Here is an 18,152-nt window from a genome sequence, read left to right on the forward strand (position 1 = left end):
ACTCTGCTTATTTTTCCCTCACTTTCCCAGCTACTACATTCCCAAACAGCATCTCTCTCTTTTCCTCTCCCTGAGTCTGATGCGTTACGTCGGAGGGAGGAAGGAGGATCGAGTGTCTACCGTTCCTCCCATCACCTGTGAAATTTCAGAGCCAGGCCATGGTGAAAGGGGGCATTGTGTCCCCCTGATGAGGAATGCCCTTGCGTCGCTCCTCAAAGAAAAGGCCTCATTTGGCCAGGAATTTGGAGGCATCTCGAGAAGTGTTGGGGAGATTTTCTCGGGGGTGGGGATGGGAAGCTGAAGGCCTTCATAAGCCTGGACAGGCCTTCCCGAACTGGTGCTCAAATTCTCTGATACTCACAGGTTACAGAAACCACAGGGCTTGGGGGTTTTTCACTTTGTGATCCTTTTAAATATCTATCTATGATTACTGAACAATCTGACCACTTTCATATCTAAGGAAGGTCAATTAAATGGGACTTCTCATAAGCTTTGAAAATTAATACATTATACACATGAATAAAAATGTGGTTGAAGAGGGAAACCTATATACAGAAGTTAGAAATGTCAGATTCATTATTACTGTAGCAGCAGTTATTTCATATGGTGAGGCTGACACCTGCTGGTGAAAAACAACAACTAACTGTCTCATGTGTTGGGATGTTTATTGAAATACATGACCTGGAGCAGCAGGGCCATATATTTCTTCATTCAACCAATAATACCTTTACTGACACATCTAAAACATTAACAATAAGGGTTAAAAAATATATGTAGAATTGATTTGTACTCTGTGACCACTAGAGAATAATGAATATAGTTATCCAATGGTAATTTCAGTTTCTATGTGATTGCCTCAGTTAGATAACTGTATCTATATATACAGTATAAGTACTAACGGGAAGTGTTCTTAAAATGGCCTCTCGCTGTTGATGTAACTTGATGAATTTTACATGTTGCTGTTCCTCCGTGTGGCCACCAGAGGACAGTGGGAAAAAAACACGATATTAAGTATACTCAGCTCAGTGCCCCCTTAGGATGATGTTTTTCTGTAGGCCAACCCGTTAACCCTTCTCAAAAAGCCTATGGGATTTTTCCATTGGATTTTCGATCACAGCAGAAAATAAGCTCTGTTGTAACAGGGCTGATTAAGTGACGGTTCTCCGCGAGCTCCACCCTCTCCTCCAAATGTGGCTCCAAAAAACAGCAAGATGGCAGTTTAAACTTAAAAATGAGTTCAAAAACCAGTGGGTGATATTATATATATATTTTATACACTCCATGATAAGGATCCATTACTCTGAAGATAAGTACAACGGCACAGACTTGTTGTTTGATGATTGTGAAGGATTACTTTTGCATAAGCCCATACGTTGTTTTTTCATTGTTCTTTGTTTGTTTTAGAAAAATTCAGCATACCTTTAACAACAGCTCCATACTCTTCAAGTGCCCAAGTCAGCCTGACAGTCAGCACTGATGATAACAAGACCCCCAAATCAAAGCAGGTCAATGGAATTCAGCTGTAATTAGTTTAATTGTTTACACCTGTTCATCTTGAACTGTGGCGCATCCAAATGCCATCAGTGTTTCTATGTATGTAAAACCCTGCAGCGGTTTCAAATATTTTAACTCAATAACGTTATTTAAATTTTCGGTACGAATACAATGCTTTAATGTGTTCGTACTTCACAAACTTCATTAGTTTCCCCCATCAGTAGTTGCAGACGGCTATACTCCAGTCCAGAAGGTGGCAGTAATGCGCATCATTAATCCTCTTAGAACAACTAGGGGCGGGCGGAAGTGGATGTGTTTACTACTGCTGGCAGGCACGTATGCTATCAAAGATAACACTCGAGCTTTGAATTGTTAGCTTTAAAAAAACACTTATTTATACTAGTGGATGCATTAAATGTTTCGGAGTCAGAGGATAATGTGACTGGAAACAGCAAAGTAAAAAAAGGTAAAGACAACTTGGGACTTTGCCGCACATTAGCTTCGTTCAGCAGCTAACCTTTTTAAGCGCTAACGTTAGCCCAGCGTAGTTGTAGTGCAGTTCTTCATTCAAAGAAACGGCATTTTAACTTTGCCTTGACTATCGAAAGACGTACACATATGATAGAGTATGACTCTCGACACTAAAGACGTCTTTAGGAGTGGTTCTTCAATTCGGCAACACTCGTTTTAAAATTGACAGGTTTTACAGAAAAAAAATCAACCTTAATAACTTTGAACTAAGAATGACTACAGACCGTATATTACACTCGTGATAAACAGTGTTTTTTTACACCCTGCCGACCTCATTTGCATGAGGTATCAAACGCGACAATGTCGCCAACAGATAAAATCTAGGTTAAGGGCATTAGTTATAGTAGAATTGCAATATTTGATCCTAAAACATTGAAAGAGTTTTTGATGTTTCTGGTAACTCCATTTGATATCATGCCAGCAGTCAATAAACTGGTGAGAAAGAAGTAAGTGCATGTTACTGACTGGTTTTGGGTAGTCTGCAGTGTAATCTAAGTTTTTGTGGTGTATAATTGTAAGATTTTTCTGCATGCTGTCCTACAGGGAAATGGACAAGAATGAGGACCTGGTCCAAGCCAATGGCGGTAAAACACTGCTAATCCGCCACTTACCAGCTGAATTCAGCCAGGATGAGAAAGAGGACCTTTTGAAGTATTTCGGAGCTGAGTCAGTCAGGGTCTTCTCAAACACGGGTCGTTTGGTAGGTTGTCCCTCACTGTGAGCCTTTACCTCTTGAAATTCATTGAAGTTGCTCTCCATTCTGAAGTTTTTTCCGTCTGCACAGAAACATGCAGCTTTTGCAGCCTTTAAAAGTGAGAAGTCAGCAGCAAAAGTAAGTTATTTATACAGTGTTTTTAGCTACATGACATTTTTCGAATGCCTTGTTTTATGTATGTGTAGACTTAATCAAATTTTATCGAAATCTGTCCTGTAAGGCTTTTAATCTGTATTATATCTATTTTAGGCACTTAGCAGGCTCCATCAGTTGGAGATTCTTGGTCATACTCTTGTTGTGGAGTTTGCGAAAGGCCAAGACAACCTGACCGTATTAAAGGACCCACCAGTGTCAGACAGGTAAGTTGCTGTGATCACGTGAATTAAGAAACAATGTTATCTGCTTAAACTGTATCAGAAAAGTAACTTTTGCACTTACTGTATGGGCTCTTAACCTCCCTGTGAGACAGAGACAGAGGTTGGTGTCTGTTGTGCAGTCTAAAGATCATGTTGTAAGCCCCACTAACAAGAAAAGATTTTCCAAACAGCGATTTTACTTATAAATTATTAGGGAATAAACAAAACTCATATTGACCTGACTCAAACTGGAGAAAGAGTAAAATTCCAATATACTCAGAAGTGAAAATCTATAGCAATAAAAGTGAAACTTATTTTGTTTCAGTGTGAGCGTTAAAACACTTCTTCAGTATACAATCAAGGGTGAAAGCTGTTGAATCCCTTTTTACTTTTTTCCACAGTGGTAAACATGAAAAGAAAGAGCAGAAGAAACAAGAGACCAAGCAGCCAAATATTCCTCTCATAGAGACGGGCATTGCACCTAGCCTTGGGTGAGTGTTGAACTTATGATAGTGCTGGTGTGATATGAGTAAATTTTGTGCTGATTTCTGAATTCCCACTTAAACACAGCAGGTGGGTTTGTGTTATTCTCTAGTGCATTACACTTGAAGGAATATTTAACCTCTCAACTGATGTAAAGTTGGATTAGTGAAGAAGTAAGAGTACAGGTAAAGACTCAAACCAGTTAAGAAGTTGTAGATGAATTGAGGTGATAGGAGTCCATATTTAACAGTAGCAAGACTTTATCAAAACAATCTCTCACACCACTTGGGCAGTATAATCCAGGTCTCATGTATACAGTTTAAGGCTTAATAAGTCCAAAACAGACAGCCCCATTGAGAGACTGCTCCCTTCAAAGCCAGAGTCCGTTGACAAAAACAGTAATTTTACCTCACTGAACACCGGAGCCACTGCTCTACAGCTGCCTCGATCAGTTAGTTTGTTTGTGTTATTGTGTGATGTTGGTGTTTTAAGTGATTAGTGTGGATTCAGCAAGAGGCCATGGATATATTTCACTTTTTGTTAAGTTCCCCATCGAAAAAGGGCTGTTTGGGAAGCACTGAGCATATGACTAGATAAATGAGACTTGGATTATTCTGCATGCATTGTTTGAGAGTTTGCACACAGATTTTGTGATGTAGTTTTGCTGTTGTTATACATGGACCCCCATGTCTTTAAGTCATCGAGAATTTTACCCATTTTTGGACCATTCTTTCAATGGAGGCTTCTGAATTCAAGATAACATGGGGTACCTTTTTCTATACAAAGGATAATTTCGGGGGTAAAGTATTTCTTTAAAGACATCATGTTGGATTCTCGTATTGGTTCTCACACTGTCTTGTGAGGTTAAAACAAAACAATATTGTTACATTTTGCAATTTGGTAACAGCTTCTATCTCCCCCTACGGCGCCATTACCCCCCAAATTATACTACATTCAATTACATATGCATGAATGATACATGCTGTCCAAATGTGATGTTGTCAGTTTATGTGTGTGGAGGAGGCAGCCTGGAGGCTAGCTGACAATAAACCTGGATGAGAATCTGAGACCAATAGTCAGGAGCTGTCAGCGGCCTTGTGTCCAATTAGATGGTCAGGCCGCCATTGAGTGCCTGACAAGCCGTCTGTCCTGCCAGTTGGTGGGACCAGGTGGTCTTTGATACCTCTCGCTCCAGAACTGACAGTCTATCCTGCCTTGTGCTAAAATAAAATCTGGAACAGCCAGTAGTGTTCACCACCTCCTGATATGAGGCAGTTTGCTTGCTTGATTATGCATTTGTACCACGGATCAATACTACACTGATTGTTTATCAGTGTTGTTTTGGAAGCCCATAACTTGAATTATATCTCATGAGAATATCCTGATTTGGGTTCCTTTTAAGTCCAAGCAAATATTTTTATTTTCTTCTTATTACGTATGACAGTAGATAATTCTGGTGTACTGCAGTGGAAATACTGCTAATTCTGACAAGAATATGTGCTGGGATAAAACAAAGAAGCAAGTTTGATGTCCAAAAGCAACTTTGTTCTTAATTGAAAATGTTTGTTTTTAAATGTTTTTTTTATGTGGATGAAGTGATTCCTTCCTTGCATAAGTTTTAAATTATGCAGACTTTGCTCCATTAATCTGCTCAAAGGAATTAAATCATTTTTTGAAATGCTTTGAATCCAACACATAGTGATTGTTAGTGCAACGTAATATTTTCAGGGTGAGGTTGCCTCCATGCCATAGTGCCGTCGACTGACATTTGCAGGTGTTTTATAAAGATATAATAGGCAAAGACAATGCTAACTGCATTCATTGCATGCTTAAAAACTATTCTGATTTATCAACCAGATGAAGTGTAGGCTGCCAGGTGGGCAAGGCGGTAGTGTTTATAGTGACCAAGTTTGTCACTGCCATCATTAAGATTTGCCACCGATCATTATCCTCTATATTTGCTCGACTGACTGTCTTTTTTTTTTTGTAAATTCATTTTCTATAATACTGAGGGTTTGGTCAGGCAGGTCAAAAAGTGACAAAGCGGTGTTCTGATGAGTTGCCAATAATGTAGAGCAACATTGCATGCAGTAGTCCACCTTCCACTTTCTCTTCCCCACTCTCTGTCATTCTCTCTCTCTCAGTTAAACACACACAACACACACCCTGTAGCACTTTGTCCTTGTGTCAGTCTTCAGCCCTGATAACTGTGCTACTGTAATGCATAAAGTTGGCAGTTTGTAGGTCAGTTCAGGTTTGGGTATTTGATAAATGCACTTTTGTGTGGGTTAGGTGGTGCGGATTGGCTCTCATCATGGATCGCCCCCCTCCATAGATAAACATAGATTAATATCATTGTCCATTGTCATGTAATCTTTTGATGTAAAAATATGTGATAAATCAGGGTACATCCTCAAGTTAATGCAGAAATCCCATAAGTTTTTGAATGAGACCTTGTTATTGATTTATGACATTGCCTATAATAGCCTTAACCTCTACCACGGGTCCTGAATACAAGCTGATTCCAAATTTGTATTATTTATCTGCCAGTTACTGAGTAACACTCTAATTCCAAAACCAAACTATATATATTCGTCAGTTCCTTCTTCTCAGTCCCATCAGAACTGCTAACAGATTTCTTTGACATCATGCCAAGCAGCAGATTAAACAACATGCACCGTACCCCACCTTAAGTCTTTGTTTATTAGGCCTCAGTAGATTTAGATTTGTTCTCTTGTGCCATGCCGAGTCTTGGCTTATAAAAGTTATTATTACACGAGGACAAGCTTTGGTGCTGACATGGCTTGCTGGTCTCAACGTCCCTTAATGGCTGGGTTTCACATTTTATTGGCTGAGTGCTTGTCATCTAAAGAATAAGCTGCCTAGCTAAAGCTCCCTGGCTGGACCACATATTCATGTGTCTCCATTATTTTGACATATTTTGTGAGTTGTTAAGTGAAGGGGATATTGTGTTTAAGGGAGCGTGTCGCAGCTACACAGCTTCTTTTTAAGTAATTTTGCTTTTTTTCTCTCACTCTTTCTCCTACAGGTTGAAATTTCAATTGAATCCTTCTTTGAAATATTTATACCCACCACCCTCAAATGGCATTCTGACAAATATAACACATGCCCTCATGAGTGTGCCAAAGTTTTATGTTCAAGTGAGTAAATACTGCTTCTTTTACATCATTTTATTCCTTGTCCAATACCTGCATGCCTTTGATATGCATATGTAGGTCATCTGTGTGTATTGTATTTGTATTTTTGGACCATTTCATACTGTCCCTGTATTTTCTTTTTATGCAAGGTGCGACTTTGTACAAAAAATGCAAATGTGACAGCATTTCTAGCCTTCAGATTCATATTGTAAAATGGAAATATGAATATCCCAGAGGTTTTTGAACTGCATCCAACCTCTTAAAGATCAAACAGCAAACATTTGCCTTTTAAATTTCAATTTGGGGAGCAAGTATTAATAATAAACCATAAGTGGGAGGCATGAGTTATGGGTTTAACATTTCCCTGGGAGCCGTGCTGCTTGGATTTTCCTTGCTGCTATTTCTAGCATTGGAATCTTGGTGGTGCTAGTGTGTCGCAGAGAAGCCGCCTTCGTGCTCAGCCTCACGGCTGGTATCTCACTTCAGCCTCAATCTCACCTTGATCCTTGTATTTTAAATGAAAATGCAAAAGCCTTGCAATCTGTTTTACATATGGAGCCTGAGTTACAGGCTGCCGGTTTGAGTGAAGCAGTATATTTATATTACCAGCTCCCACCCAGCTTTTGGTGTAAATCTTCAGATACAACCATCACTGTTTTATTCACATATCTTCAATTATACAGGTACTTCATCTGATGAATAAGATGAATTTACCATGTCCGTTTGGCCCGGTCACTGCCAGACCCCCAATGGTAAGCTTATATACATTATTTTTAGAAAAAGAAAAACAGGCTAATGCGGTTAGTGTTTGGTGGCTTGGATACAATGAATGTGATGTTAAACAAGAAAAATAGTGTTTAAAGAGGTCAGTATGTGTTTCAGAGAAGATGTGTGCAAGAAAGAAACTCAACTATTGAGGTTAACCAGCTCGCAGCTTCAGAAGACTCTCAACAATCAGTGGCGTATTGATTAATCAACACTCTGGGGTTTTGGTGACTCCACTTCAACCCATTAAACATCTCCTTTACTGAAATCAGTGCACGTTTTGTTAAAAATGAAATGTAAAAATAGTGATTTCATTTTGTATGTGAGCATTTGAAATATGTGAAAGAACATGGAAAGCCTTGAGTACTGAAGGCAGACAACAGACAAGCTTTTTTTTCCAGCATTTGTATATCTGAAGTCATGTTGCATTAAAGCTCTGTTATTGCTCTGCTTGAAGGGAGGTTGAAAATGCCATTCAACCCTTGGAGACTCAATATAGATTCATTTTTATCTGTCTTTTTAGGGTAGCAGGGGATCTTTAGGGGGAGGTTAACAGTATAAACCACATAGAAGTGGTATATATCATTTGAGTTGATTGCATTTGTTTCACATTGTCAAACACATTTGAACACTTGAGAATTAATAAAAAATACCACATAAAGACGCAAAGACATTGAGGAACACCATAGAAAAATATGTGACATTAGTTGGTAACAAAAACTTTTGACATTTCTAGATATCAGTAAGAAATGTGTTTTTTGATGAGTGAATGGCGATACATCTTCTAAAGGCTCAAGGTCTCTAGTTTGTGGTTGTAAAGTTTAATGAGGTCTGTGGTTATCCTAGAAATTACACTAGGTCATTTTATACTGTGAGGGCATGTTTTAAAAAATGGCCTGGATCCTGCAGGTCTCACACGGTTAAAGCTATACAAGTAAAGTTGATAAGTTAATTTATTAAATTAAAAATCCCTTCTCAACAGTACAAATTAGCTTGGTCCAGCTTGTTTAAAGGTGAAGATGTTTTGAGTGGTCTTTTTTGCGTGAGAGTAAAATGACTTGTCTCTAGTTTTTTCCACTGCTTTTCTGACACAAACAATTTGAAGACCACCTTAGGCTCTTGGAATTTCTTTAATTTTAAAGCAGTTTATTTCCTTAAGGAAATAGTCATCACATTAATGGATAAATTGTCACCAGTTACAGCCTTGTAAACTACACCACTTATCACAGTCATCTTTATTATTGGTGTGGGTGACATATGAAAACGTTGCATAAGTCTCAAAATATCATGATTTAACTGAAAGCTCATATCAATCCCCCATGCTGTGATAATAACCATATGCCCAGCCTTACCTTAATACTTTTATTACTTAAACTGTCTCCAAACCAGAGTGTCAGTTTTGACTAATATCTACCTGGTAACTCTGCACTCTGTGCTTGTGAAGTCTATCAGTTGAATCCAGAGGCAGTTGTAAACTAAGCTATGTTGTTTTGTCTCCCGCAGTTTGAGCTACTGCCTCCCGTGCCACCCATCCCCATGCCTCCTCCTTTCCCTCCTGACTACCCACCTTTACCACAGGAGGAAATGGAGCTGTCCAGTGGAGAAGAGTCAGAGTATGAGAGTGGGGATGATGAAGACAAGGAGAGGTGAGGAGCAGTTGGAGATGACTTATCATGAGGCGAAGGAGTTAACTTTTATTGTGTTTTGCATTGTATCACTGCAGCCAATTGATCTAGTGTGTTAATGTGTCATTCAGGTGTAATAATTTTTCGAGAAACACAAGTGACTTGAGGGGAAATGTCTTAAAATTCCAATGGGTTGGCATTTTTTTTTGTCCAAGGTAGACATTTTTTCCCTTATTCCCTATGCTTGCTTTATTTCAGGATTGTTCGTCTGATGGGCCTGGTCAACCAAGCATGCAAGAGACCCTTGAGACTGAAAACAGCTTCAAAGAGAAAGAAGCCCAAGATCAAGGATCTACTCTATGCTCCCAAACCGGACTCTCAGAGGTACACCAAAGGCACTCATGCATGTCACAGTCCTCAAGCATAGACAGTATTCACAGGCAACTAAAAAAGGAGGACAAAAAGCTCCAGACAATAAGTTTTCCTCATAAAGACAGCCTTTTGTGGCTCAGAGACTTATTGTTTCAGCACCACACATGCACGCACTCCCTTAATGACAGACCACAAACTCTGTTTCTAAACTATAAATACACACACCCCTCAGTGTCTCCAGGCTGCATGTTTGTGGACTGGGAAATATCTGTGGTTGACCAGAACAAAATATCCCAGCCCTTAAGCCGCTCAGGAGCCAGGTTTATTGTGGGTACTTTTTAGAGGCTGTTGTTGAGGGGGAGTTGTGATTGTCTCTGCTGTCCTCAGTGCTCCGGTGCTGCAGCCCTCCGATGTGTTTGAGCAGCCCCACCCCGCCGGCCACAGGAAAATTGAATTCCACATTTCGGTTCCAGAGGTGGCAGCCATAGTGGAAGGAAGTGGACCGGGTCAGCCTGATGATGAAGACAGAGGTAAGGGCTGTGCTTCCCTGTTTTGACCTTTCTTGCAACTTGTGTTTTTTTTCCTCCATAAATACATAGTCTGTTGGTCTTTATTTTATATTGATTCATTTTGTTGACAGAGAAAAAAGTCCATCACAGTTTCCCAGAGCACAAGGTGGTGTCTTTGAAGTTCTCGCTTTGTCTGACCAGTAGTTCCAAACAGTAATATGAAACAGACAGCAACTCCCAGAAGTCCCATTATAAACTTTAAGCATATTGTACGTTCTGCATGTCCGCTTGGCTCTGTTTTCAGGCTTTAAAAAAATCTACCTTGTGACAGGAAACTCTGGCCGTTTTCAGAGAGAGCAGTTCAATCATGTCAGTCACTACCCAAAAACTGCGGTCAAACTGCCAAACTAGGCAGCGCCAATCAAATATGAATCAAGTGTCTGTTACCGCACTGCCTGTTTCTCGCTGCAAATGTTTTCAGACACATATTTAAGTTTACTGTTTAAATGAGCTGTAAAATTAGAGTTTGCTATCTGACCACCTTGAAAACAGTTAAGCCAAAAGTGAAGCTCTGCCCACCAGCTGGAACAAACATTCACATTTTACAGCTAAACAGTACACTAAAATATGATTCTAAAAACATTTGAGGTGAGAAATAGGCAATGCTGCCAAACAATGTTGATTCATTTCTGCCTAGTTTGGCATTTTGAACGTATTTCAAAACAGTGATCGGCATGTTTGAGAGCTGTGTTAGAGATTCCTTGGTTGTTCCTTGTTTTTGTGATTCTTGCAAATGCCATTAGGAGTACATTTTTTTTCCACAGATTTTGTGCCTCAAACTGCTGTCAGAATGTAGTGACAGTTATAAAAAATAACTTCAGATTTGCTAAAAAAAAGTTACCTACTGTAGCTTTAAGTTCTGTGAATTAGTAAATATTTAGAATTTGTGCTTAGAAAAGTGATCAATCTGATATCACTTTACTAGAGGTAAACCATAGGTAATGTCAAATCAGATCTGCACTTGCCTCATCAATGAAATCTGTGATCTCTGTAGAATTTGTAGTGAGTTCATAAGATAGCGGTCTATTGAAACTAGGCTTTAAAGTAACCGTTATTTTCAATCTCCTGACTTATTTTCTGACTGAATCCATTAATGGCTTGGTCAATTTAGATATGGTAAAAAGTGAAAGCCTATATTGCAAATGAAAGAAAATCAGCAAATATTTTGAGTTTCTGCTTGAAAAATGACTTAAATATTTGTTCAATTTTCGAAATTGATGTCGATTAATTTTTCTGTCAACTGACTTAATGCAGTGCATCCAGTAATCATTTCAGCTTTAACTTCAGTAAACATCCACTGTTTCCCATCACTTACCTGTCAATGATGACTTGCTTCTTGGGAGGGAACTCAGTGTCAATGTGGATTAAGTTACAGCAAATTACATAAAGTAACACAAAAAAGGCTTCTTTTGCAATTGGCTAGTAAAAATAAATCAGACCAATACTATAGTCTGCACATATATTGGGGAGGATCTGTGTAAAAAGTGCGCTGTATTCTCTCTTTTTATCAGCAAAGGTACTGTAAGGATTTGATCATTACTATACATCATGTTTATTATCACATTGAAGGAAGGGGTGGTTTGATACTCCTATTGACATAAGTTAAAGCCCTTACCATGGGTGAAGTCAGTGCCAAGTGTTACACAGCAGTATATCACAGCAGAAACTTGCACCAAAAAGGTTTCACCATTATCTGTATGAGGAAAATGTCATTGGGGGCACAGTCTGTGTTACTTGTCAGCTGTGCAGTTCCCCGTTTGCCTTATCTCCCTTCTCTCTAGCTACAACTTCACTCCCTGGCAAGCCCCTGAGAAGTAAAATAGATCTCAAAGTCAAACACAAAAGATTTCCTAAAGGCAGGGGAAAGATAAACTATGACAGGTGGCTTTTTGGATTAGTCTTGTTTTGGGGAAGGGGTGTGTGTATGTGTGTGTGTGTGTGTGTGTGTGTGATCCGATAAACAAGCTATTTAAATGGAAAGGGGAGGTGGGGGACAGATAAGGAGGAGGATAATTTTGAAAGCAGTGATCTAGTTCTCTGCCGAGAGTGTATCAGAAAAGCTCCCTAGCACTTCTTGCTCCAGTGCACACACACATACACCTTACGTGGATGACAAGCTTTCTTTTTTTTTTTTTTTTTTCTCCCCCACCTCGGATTTGTACGGGCTCACTGCTCTTAGTAATTCCATCTACAGCGTGTGTGTGCGCATGCATGCTTTGCAGAAGTCTGTCAGAGTTATCCTTCCCACTGCCTTTCAAACTCATGTTTGCAAAACAGGAATGGATTTTGATTTGATTACAGTTCTTTATTTGACATAGACTGAATGTGCTTATGCCTCACTCTTGAGACCATCTTCTTTCAATTATCAGCGCAACCAATTTCCCTCAAACGTTTCTGCCAAAGGACAGCATTTATCGTATTAAACCCTGACGCAGAAATTATTTTCAACTCAATTAGTTTATAATGACACCACGGTTAAAAATTTTTAAACATCAACGTGTTAAACTAATTGTGACCAAGAGGATTTGCTTCCACTCTCCCATCCTGAGCTTGTTTGGTTTACTGAAGAGGATAAACAGTGTGGAAGTGATTACTTCACCATCTGCTATTGTTAGACACTTTGAAAACTTCCATCTGTATTTGTGCTAGAGGGAGACTGTCCTCTCCCTGTTTTGTTTTTTTTAAATCATAAAGCACTACAGCAACTTATGCGCATCCAACTTAGTAGCACATAATATGGAATACAGTTTAGCTGCTGCCAATGTTGTTACCAACATTAATGTTGTAACAGTATAAAAGTTGGTTTTTAATGTGCTTTGTATAGTTACCTAAAAACCTCTGTCCCTTCAGAAGTGGATGAGAGGGAGCTGGCCGCGAGCAGCAGTCAGGAAGCGGCAGAGGCTGAGGGTTTTGGGAAGCTTTACCCCAGCGCCCAGGCGTCCCAACAGCAAGAGGAGCACAGCGACGACGAGCAGGATCTACCCAAAGATGTCATCTCCAGAAAGGAGCTGGAGAAAGGACGACTGTCAAGAGATGGTAAACGTGATCTTTTTAAGCAGCACTGTGGCTCAGTCGTCAGCACTGTCCCCTTACAGCAAAGATGCTTCTTGGTCCAAACAATGAGGCCATCTTGTGTGCAGTTTGCATGTTTTTCTCAATTTTTGTGTGGGTTTACTGTGAATACTTCCATTTACTCCCACCTTAAAGACATGGTGTTAGTATCAAGGAAGTGATATCATTGCCCTTACCGAGTTAAGTGACAATCAGAGCGTGTCTGGAGGCCCAGACACACCAAACCGACATCAAAGAACTAGTGGCTGTGACTGCTGTGTCGTCTGGGCAGGGTTTTTTTCTTTTCAGTGCCATAGATAAGCAAATGTCTATAATATGATAACCATCAATTTTAATACTACCTTGAAACCAGTACACTGCTGCCACCCTGTGCCTGTGTATCGCCAAACGTTGCACTTGAACACACTGCAAAGACAACAGCCAACGGCAAACTAACGTATGTTCTTTGCCTGTTTGAGAGGAAATAACTTTGAATACCAGAAAAGCCTGAAATTGATAGAGACAGGAAAGAAAAAAAACACTGATTAAGGGGAAGAAATTATTGTTTCAGGTGAGGAAAGTTATTTCAATAAAAGTCCAAACTTTGTATTTTCATGGAAGCAAATGTTTTATATTGATGCTGTGTATTGCAGATTGATACTGTACAACAGAAACCATATAACCTTAAAAAAGCTTTTGCATTTTCTGTTAATAACATTCTCCTTCCGTCCTCACAAACCCTGTTCTGTGTCGAAGTGACGCAAGAAGAATGGAAGCAGCAACAGTGGTTTGTTTGAAATGCATATTAGAGAAATTTGGCAGTTAGTGTGAGCAGTGAGAGCCACCATGGCTGAAGAAAAAAAAACTGGTGCCAACTGCATAGAATCAGACTATTCAAAAGAAACTGATAGATCCCTCCAAGAAAGAGGAGCTTGTGCTAAAAAAGTTTAACATCAGCATTACTTTTCTTAAATTAAAATCACCCTAAGATGATGAGGACTGAGGAGAGATGTAAAATAGTTGTTTGGCTCTCAGAATTGCAAATTTCTGCTGTCGGTAATTAGCTGCTGGCTGTCATTACTGTCTTGTTGTGTTTGGACAGTGCCCAGTGCTGAGTGCAAACTATAAAAGCAATGACCACTGGTCACCATTGCTGTCAAAAAAACCAGTGTGGGTTATTTCTTCAAGACATATTAAGATGTATAACAGAGACAAGTGGAGTAATTCTCATATAATCATTTCAATAGATACAGTGTCATCTGAATGTATCAACTGTTAATGTTTCAACCACCCTGATATCCAGGCTTAATCATTGTATAGACTCAAACAAAAGTAATCCCACTTTCGCTGGTTTTTTTGTATACAAACAGTGGCTAACAATTCCTGCGTAGTATATTTTAAAATGAATCTTTATAACTCTGTAACACCTGAATCCACATTTAAAGATTTTTTTTTTTTTCTATAATGTAAATCTAAGAACAAAGCAAGCACTGAACTGAAAGTCAGAGTTCCCACGGTCTTGAAAGTCCTGGAAAAATTATTAGATTAAATTAGAAAAACTATTTTCCAGGCCTGGAAATGCTTTGGAATTACCTGGGTGTTTTTTAAAAGTTTTGAATATACATTGTTTTGGCTGTTGTTTAAATTATTTTCATAACATTCCCGAAACATGTCAAATATGCAAATTACAATGTATTTAAAAAATGTAGTGCATCATTGCTTGACCATTGTTTGGATCTTGGTTTTCTGTCCTCCAAAAAGAGGTACAGCACTGACATTTTGCAAAGTACTCATATGTGCTGTTCCGGTCAGTTGACATATGCAACTCATTGCCAGCAGGAATGTCTAACTTGTGATTACAGGTAGCAGGTGAAAGCAGTTTGCTTATTCACAAATGCCTTGGAAGTGCACGTTTATAGGCCTACCCATTTTAAACTGCTTAAATCAAGTCTTGGAAATGGGTAAAATATTATGAAAAAGCTTTGAAAATTCATTATTAAAATGTGTGGGAACCCTGAGAAGTGTGTATGTTGAAACATTTGAAATTTGGGAAAGTTTTCTACATTATAATCTCCACATTCCTAATTTCAGACAACCATAATTATTTCCTCCTGACATTCACTTCATATGACTCAAATTATTTATTTACTTCACATTTTGTGCACTGTGCTCAGGCATGTTTCCTGCTGAAATACAGTACACAGCTGAGATATAATCTGCCCAAGCTATACACAAAATGAACTGGCTGGAAGGTGCTGGGATCAAACATGTGATCATTGCTTTAATGTCTCAGCGCACCTCTTACCCTGGTTCTTTACCCCACTCTATATTAAATAAAACATTGAGTGGATGGTATTGAGCTGCAATGACTTTGAATTTCACCTTTATGTATGTACGGGCAGCTCTGTGATGATCCTTTGTACCTGTTTTTGAAATGCACCTTGCATCAGTTTTTTTCTTCTTCTTTCTTTTCAAATAGAGATAAAAAGGATGTCTGTGTTTAAAAATTATGAACCGGGCGAGCCAACCTGCAGACTGTACGTGAAGAATATCGCAAAGCAAGTGGAAGAGAAGGTAGGTACATTTATAGCACTTGACCCACTTTGGTTTCACTGGATATGATGTTTATTGTGGAGTTTGGCTTAAGACCATTACACGTCATCATACGTCATGCATTCATACCCACATATTGACTTTTCATTCTCTATCTTTCAGGACCTGAAGTACATATATGGGAGATTTGTCAACCCTCTGTCAGAAGCAGAGAGAAACATGTATGTAAACCTCCATCCGGATGATCCTGACTTGATTTCTTATCGGCATGGCTTGCGTGTCACTTCACCCCGTCCCATCTTCATGAGCTATTTTTGACTCTAGCAATTTGTCACTTTCCTTTGAGAGTTTTCAGTAATTCATGCTGACTGTGTGTTGTGTTATTAATAAGTATCTAACCTGACATAGAGATCATGAGGGACATTTTATGTTTGTGCATCAGCAGTACTTCAAATGAATATTCCACCTGAGTCATCAAACTAAGCTTATGTTGAGTGGAGGGCCAGAGTCTGAACACAGATGTAGGTGATAAATAGAGAGCTGCAACTCTGCCAGACAAACAGTTTGTCCTTTGGTAGCCTATCTTTAAATTGTGGCTTTTTTCCCTGTTTGAGGGTTACCAGAGGTTATGTGAGCTAGTGAATTTCTTATGCAAATTTATCCTAACCTATATACTGCCAAATTTTAAATATCCTATCTTAACTGAAAAGTCTGGTTTTCATTTCAACCAAATACTTTACTGAAGAGTTGCTTATAGAGTTGCAGTCATATGCAAATTCATGTTTTGATGTTTTGAAATACTTCAACTTAGGGTTGATGTTTTATGCATGTTCACTTTGTCAATAAAAAAGAATATATAACAGTTTCTGATATCAGAAAAAATCAGCATGTTGGCCAATTCAGATATTTAATTTTTAAGCCAATATCTGCCAATACCAATAATGTGCTGATATTCTGGTGCATCCCCATTTGCAATTATAAAATAAAGTTTGGTTTAGCCAGGCTTCCTTCACCCAGACAACGGTTGGCTGTAATCCAGAATTTTTTTGCCAAATGAAAAATTAAGGGGAAAAATAAGAGATTTTTTCTTGTTCAAGTGTTTCACTGGGGGCAGAGTTGTGGACAAAAAAACTTATTCACTCAAAACTGGTGTTTTATGCACATAGTTGCTTCTCTTTGGGTAAAGTTGCAAACGCATTGGTTGGAATAGAAAGCTGCAGGTTGTTGCATCTCAGTAAAACATGATTGGCAACCACTATTTTACATGGTTAAAGAAGCAGATAGCATATTGCTCTTGTAACACTGAATGCTGCAGTATAAGCTTGACTCTGCTCGGCCACAAGCCGGGAGTGATAATGATGTGTCCCCGCTGTGTTTTTTTTCTCTTCAGGTTTGACATTGTGTTAATGAAGGAGGGACGGATGAAAGGGCAGGCCTTCGTTGGACTCCCTAGTGAGCAGAGTGCAGAGAAAGCCCTGCGGGAAACCAACGGCTACGTTCTCTATGACAAACCCCTTGTCGTTGTATCCTTTAACCCCCTCTCGCAAGATCAAACAAGGACAAGATTATGTAAGGAGTGAAAATCTAGGCTTATTTGATATGGTTTGGTTATTTGGAAAGCATAGAGTATATAAATAGTTCTTTTTACTGGTACATTATTTTAAATGATCAGTCACTTAAAAGAAGTTTTTAAAATTTTTGATTTTTATTCAGATTATTTTTTTGGGTTCTTGCCTTTATTTGATAGGGTAGCTTGAGAGTGAAAGGCGGAGAGAGAGGGGATGACATGCTGCAAAGGGCAGAGGCCAGAATCGAACACGTGGCTGCTGCAGCGAGACTACGCCCTGGAGCCTCTTTACATGGTGCGCCCGCTCCACCAACTGAAGGAAAAAAGCTATTTAAATGAGAGCAAGTTCCTTTGCAGACTTAAAGACTAACAAAAAGGGTGGGGTCAGTTGGTAGGTAGGTTGGTGACAAGGCGGCAGCGGCAGGGCGCTTGGTTGGTGACGAAAAGAGGCTTACTGAAGCTGAGCGTCCCAAAGCAAAATTCACTTGCAGTAGCCAGGTTTTAACCTTTGGTAGGCAGTCACTATGCATATGTATACACAATATGTAGAATTTTAATACTTTGCACACGATTGTCAAGAGTTGGACCTGAATCAATCAATAACACTGCTTAATACCCATATGTAATAATTTTCAACTGAAAAAAAGTGTTTTGGAGGTTTAGTCACTCTTTAAGCTGTGAGTGAGGCACATAGATGGCACCCCAAAATACAAGACCTATAGACTGGCTTGTACTTAAAAAGTCTGGCTTTCTGTTGGTGTGTAATATTTTACCTGTTCCACACCACCAGGCTATTTTATATTAAATCAAGAAGTAAACATTTTTCTTGCCAAGTTTTAGGCAATATGTTTAAAAAAAGTAAATAAAAAGTATATCCTGCAAGTGTGCCCTATTAGGAAAGGTCTAGACTGAT

At 39.1% G+C, this 18,152-nt stretch overlaps 1 protein-coding gene across 5 annotated transcripts in view; it reads left to right on the top strand.

Annotated features, from left to right (window-relative positions):
* rnpc3 (RNA-binding region (RNP1, RRM) containing 3) overlaps positions 1 to 18,152 on the top strand; it is a 28,693-nt gene that overhangs the window by 7,955 nt on the left and 2,586 nt on the right. The window contains exons 1-14 of one of the 5 annotated variants that reach the window (XM_088072165.1): positions 1,716 to 1,826; positions 2,569 to 2,725; positions 2,810 to 2,857; positions 2,990 to 3,099; positions 3,498 to 3,587; positions 6,629 to 6,740; positions 7,421 to 7,489; positions 9,006 to 9,148; positions 9,386 to 9,511; positions 9,887 to 10,029; positions 12,919 to 13,104; positions 15,599 to 15,693; positions 15,835 to 15,893; positions 17,063 to 17,195. In XM_088072165.1, coding sequence (XP_087928291.1) covers positions 2,573 to 2,725; positions 2,810 to 2,857; positions 2,990 to 3,099; positions 3,498 to 3,587; positions 6,629 to 6,740; positions 7,421 to 7,489; positions 9,006 to 9,148; positions 9,386 to 9,511; positions 9,887 to 10,029; positions 12,919 to 13,104; positions 15,599 to 15,693; positions 15,835 to 15,893; positions 17,063 to 17,195 — 1,467 coding nt within the window. In that variant the 5' untranslated portion in view covers positions 1,716 to 1,826; positions 2,569 to 2,572. Of the gene's footprint in view, positions 1 to 1,715; positions 1,961 to 2,223; positions 2,472 to 2,568; positions 2,726 to 2,809; positions 2,858 to 2,989; positions 3,100 to 3,497; positions 3,588 to 6,628; positions 6,741 to 7,420; positions 7,490 to 9,005; positions 9,149 to 9,385; positions 9,512 to 9,886; positions 10,030 to 12,918; positions 13,105 to 15,598; positions 15,694 to 15,834; positions 15,894 to 17,062; positions 17,196 to 18,152 lie in introns of those variants that run through there. The other 4 variants (XM_088072163.1, XM_088072161.1, XM_088072160.1 and 1 more) reach the window with 4 other exon arrangements.

This window comes from Plectropomus leopardus, chromosome 21, assembly GCF_026936395.1.
Source record: "Plectropomus leopardus strain MGB_pleo_1.0 chromosome 21, ASM2693639v1, whole genome shotgun sequence".
NCBI lineage: Eukaryota > Metazoa > Chordata > Actinopteri > Perciformes > Serranidae > Plectropomus > Plectropomus leopardus.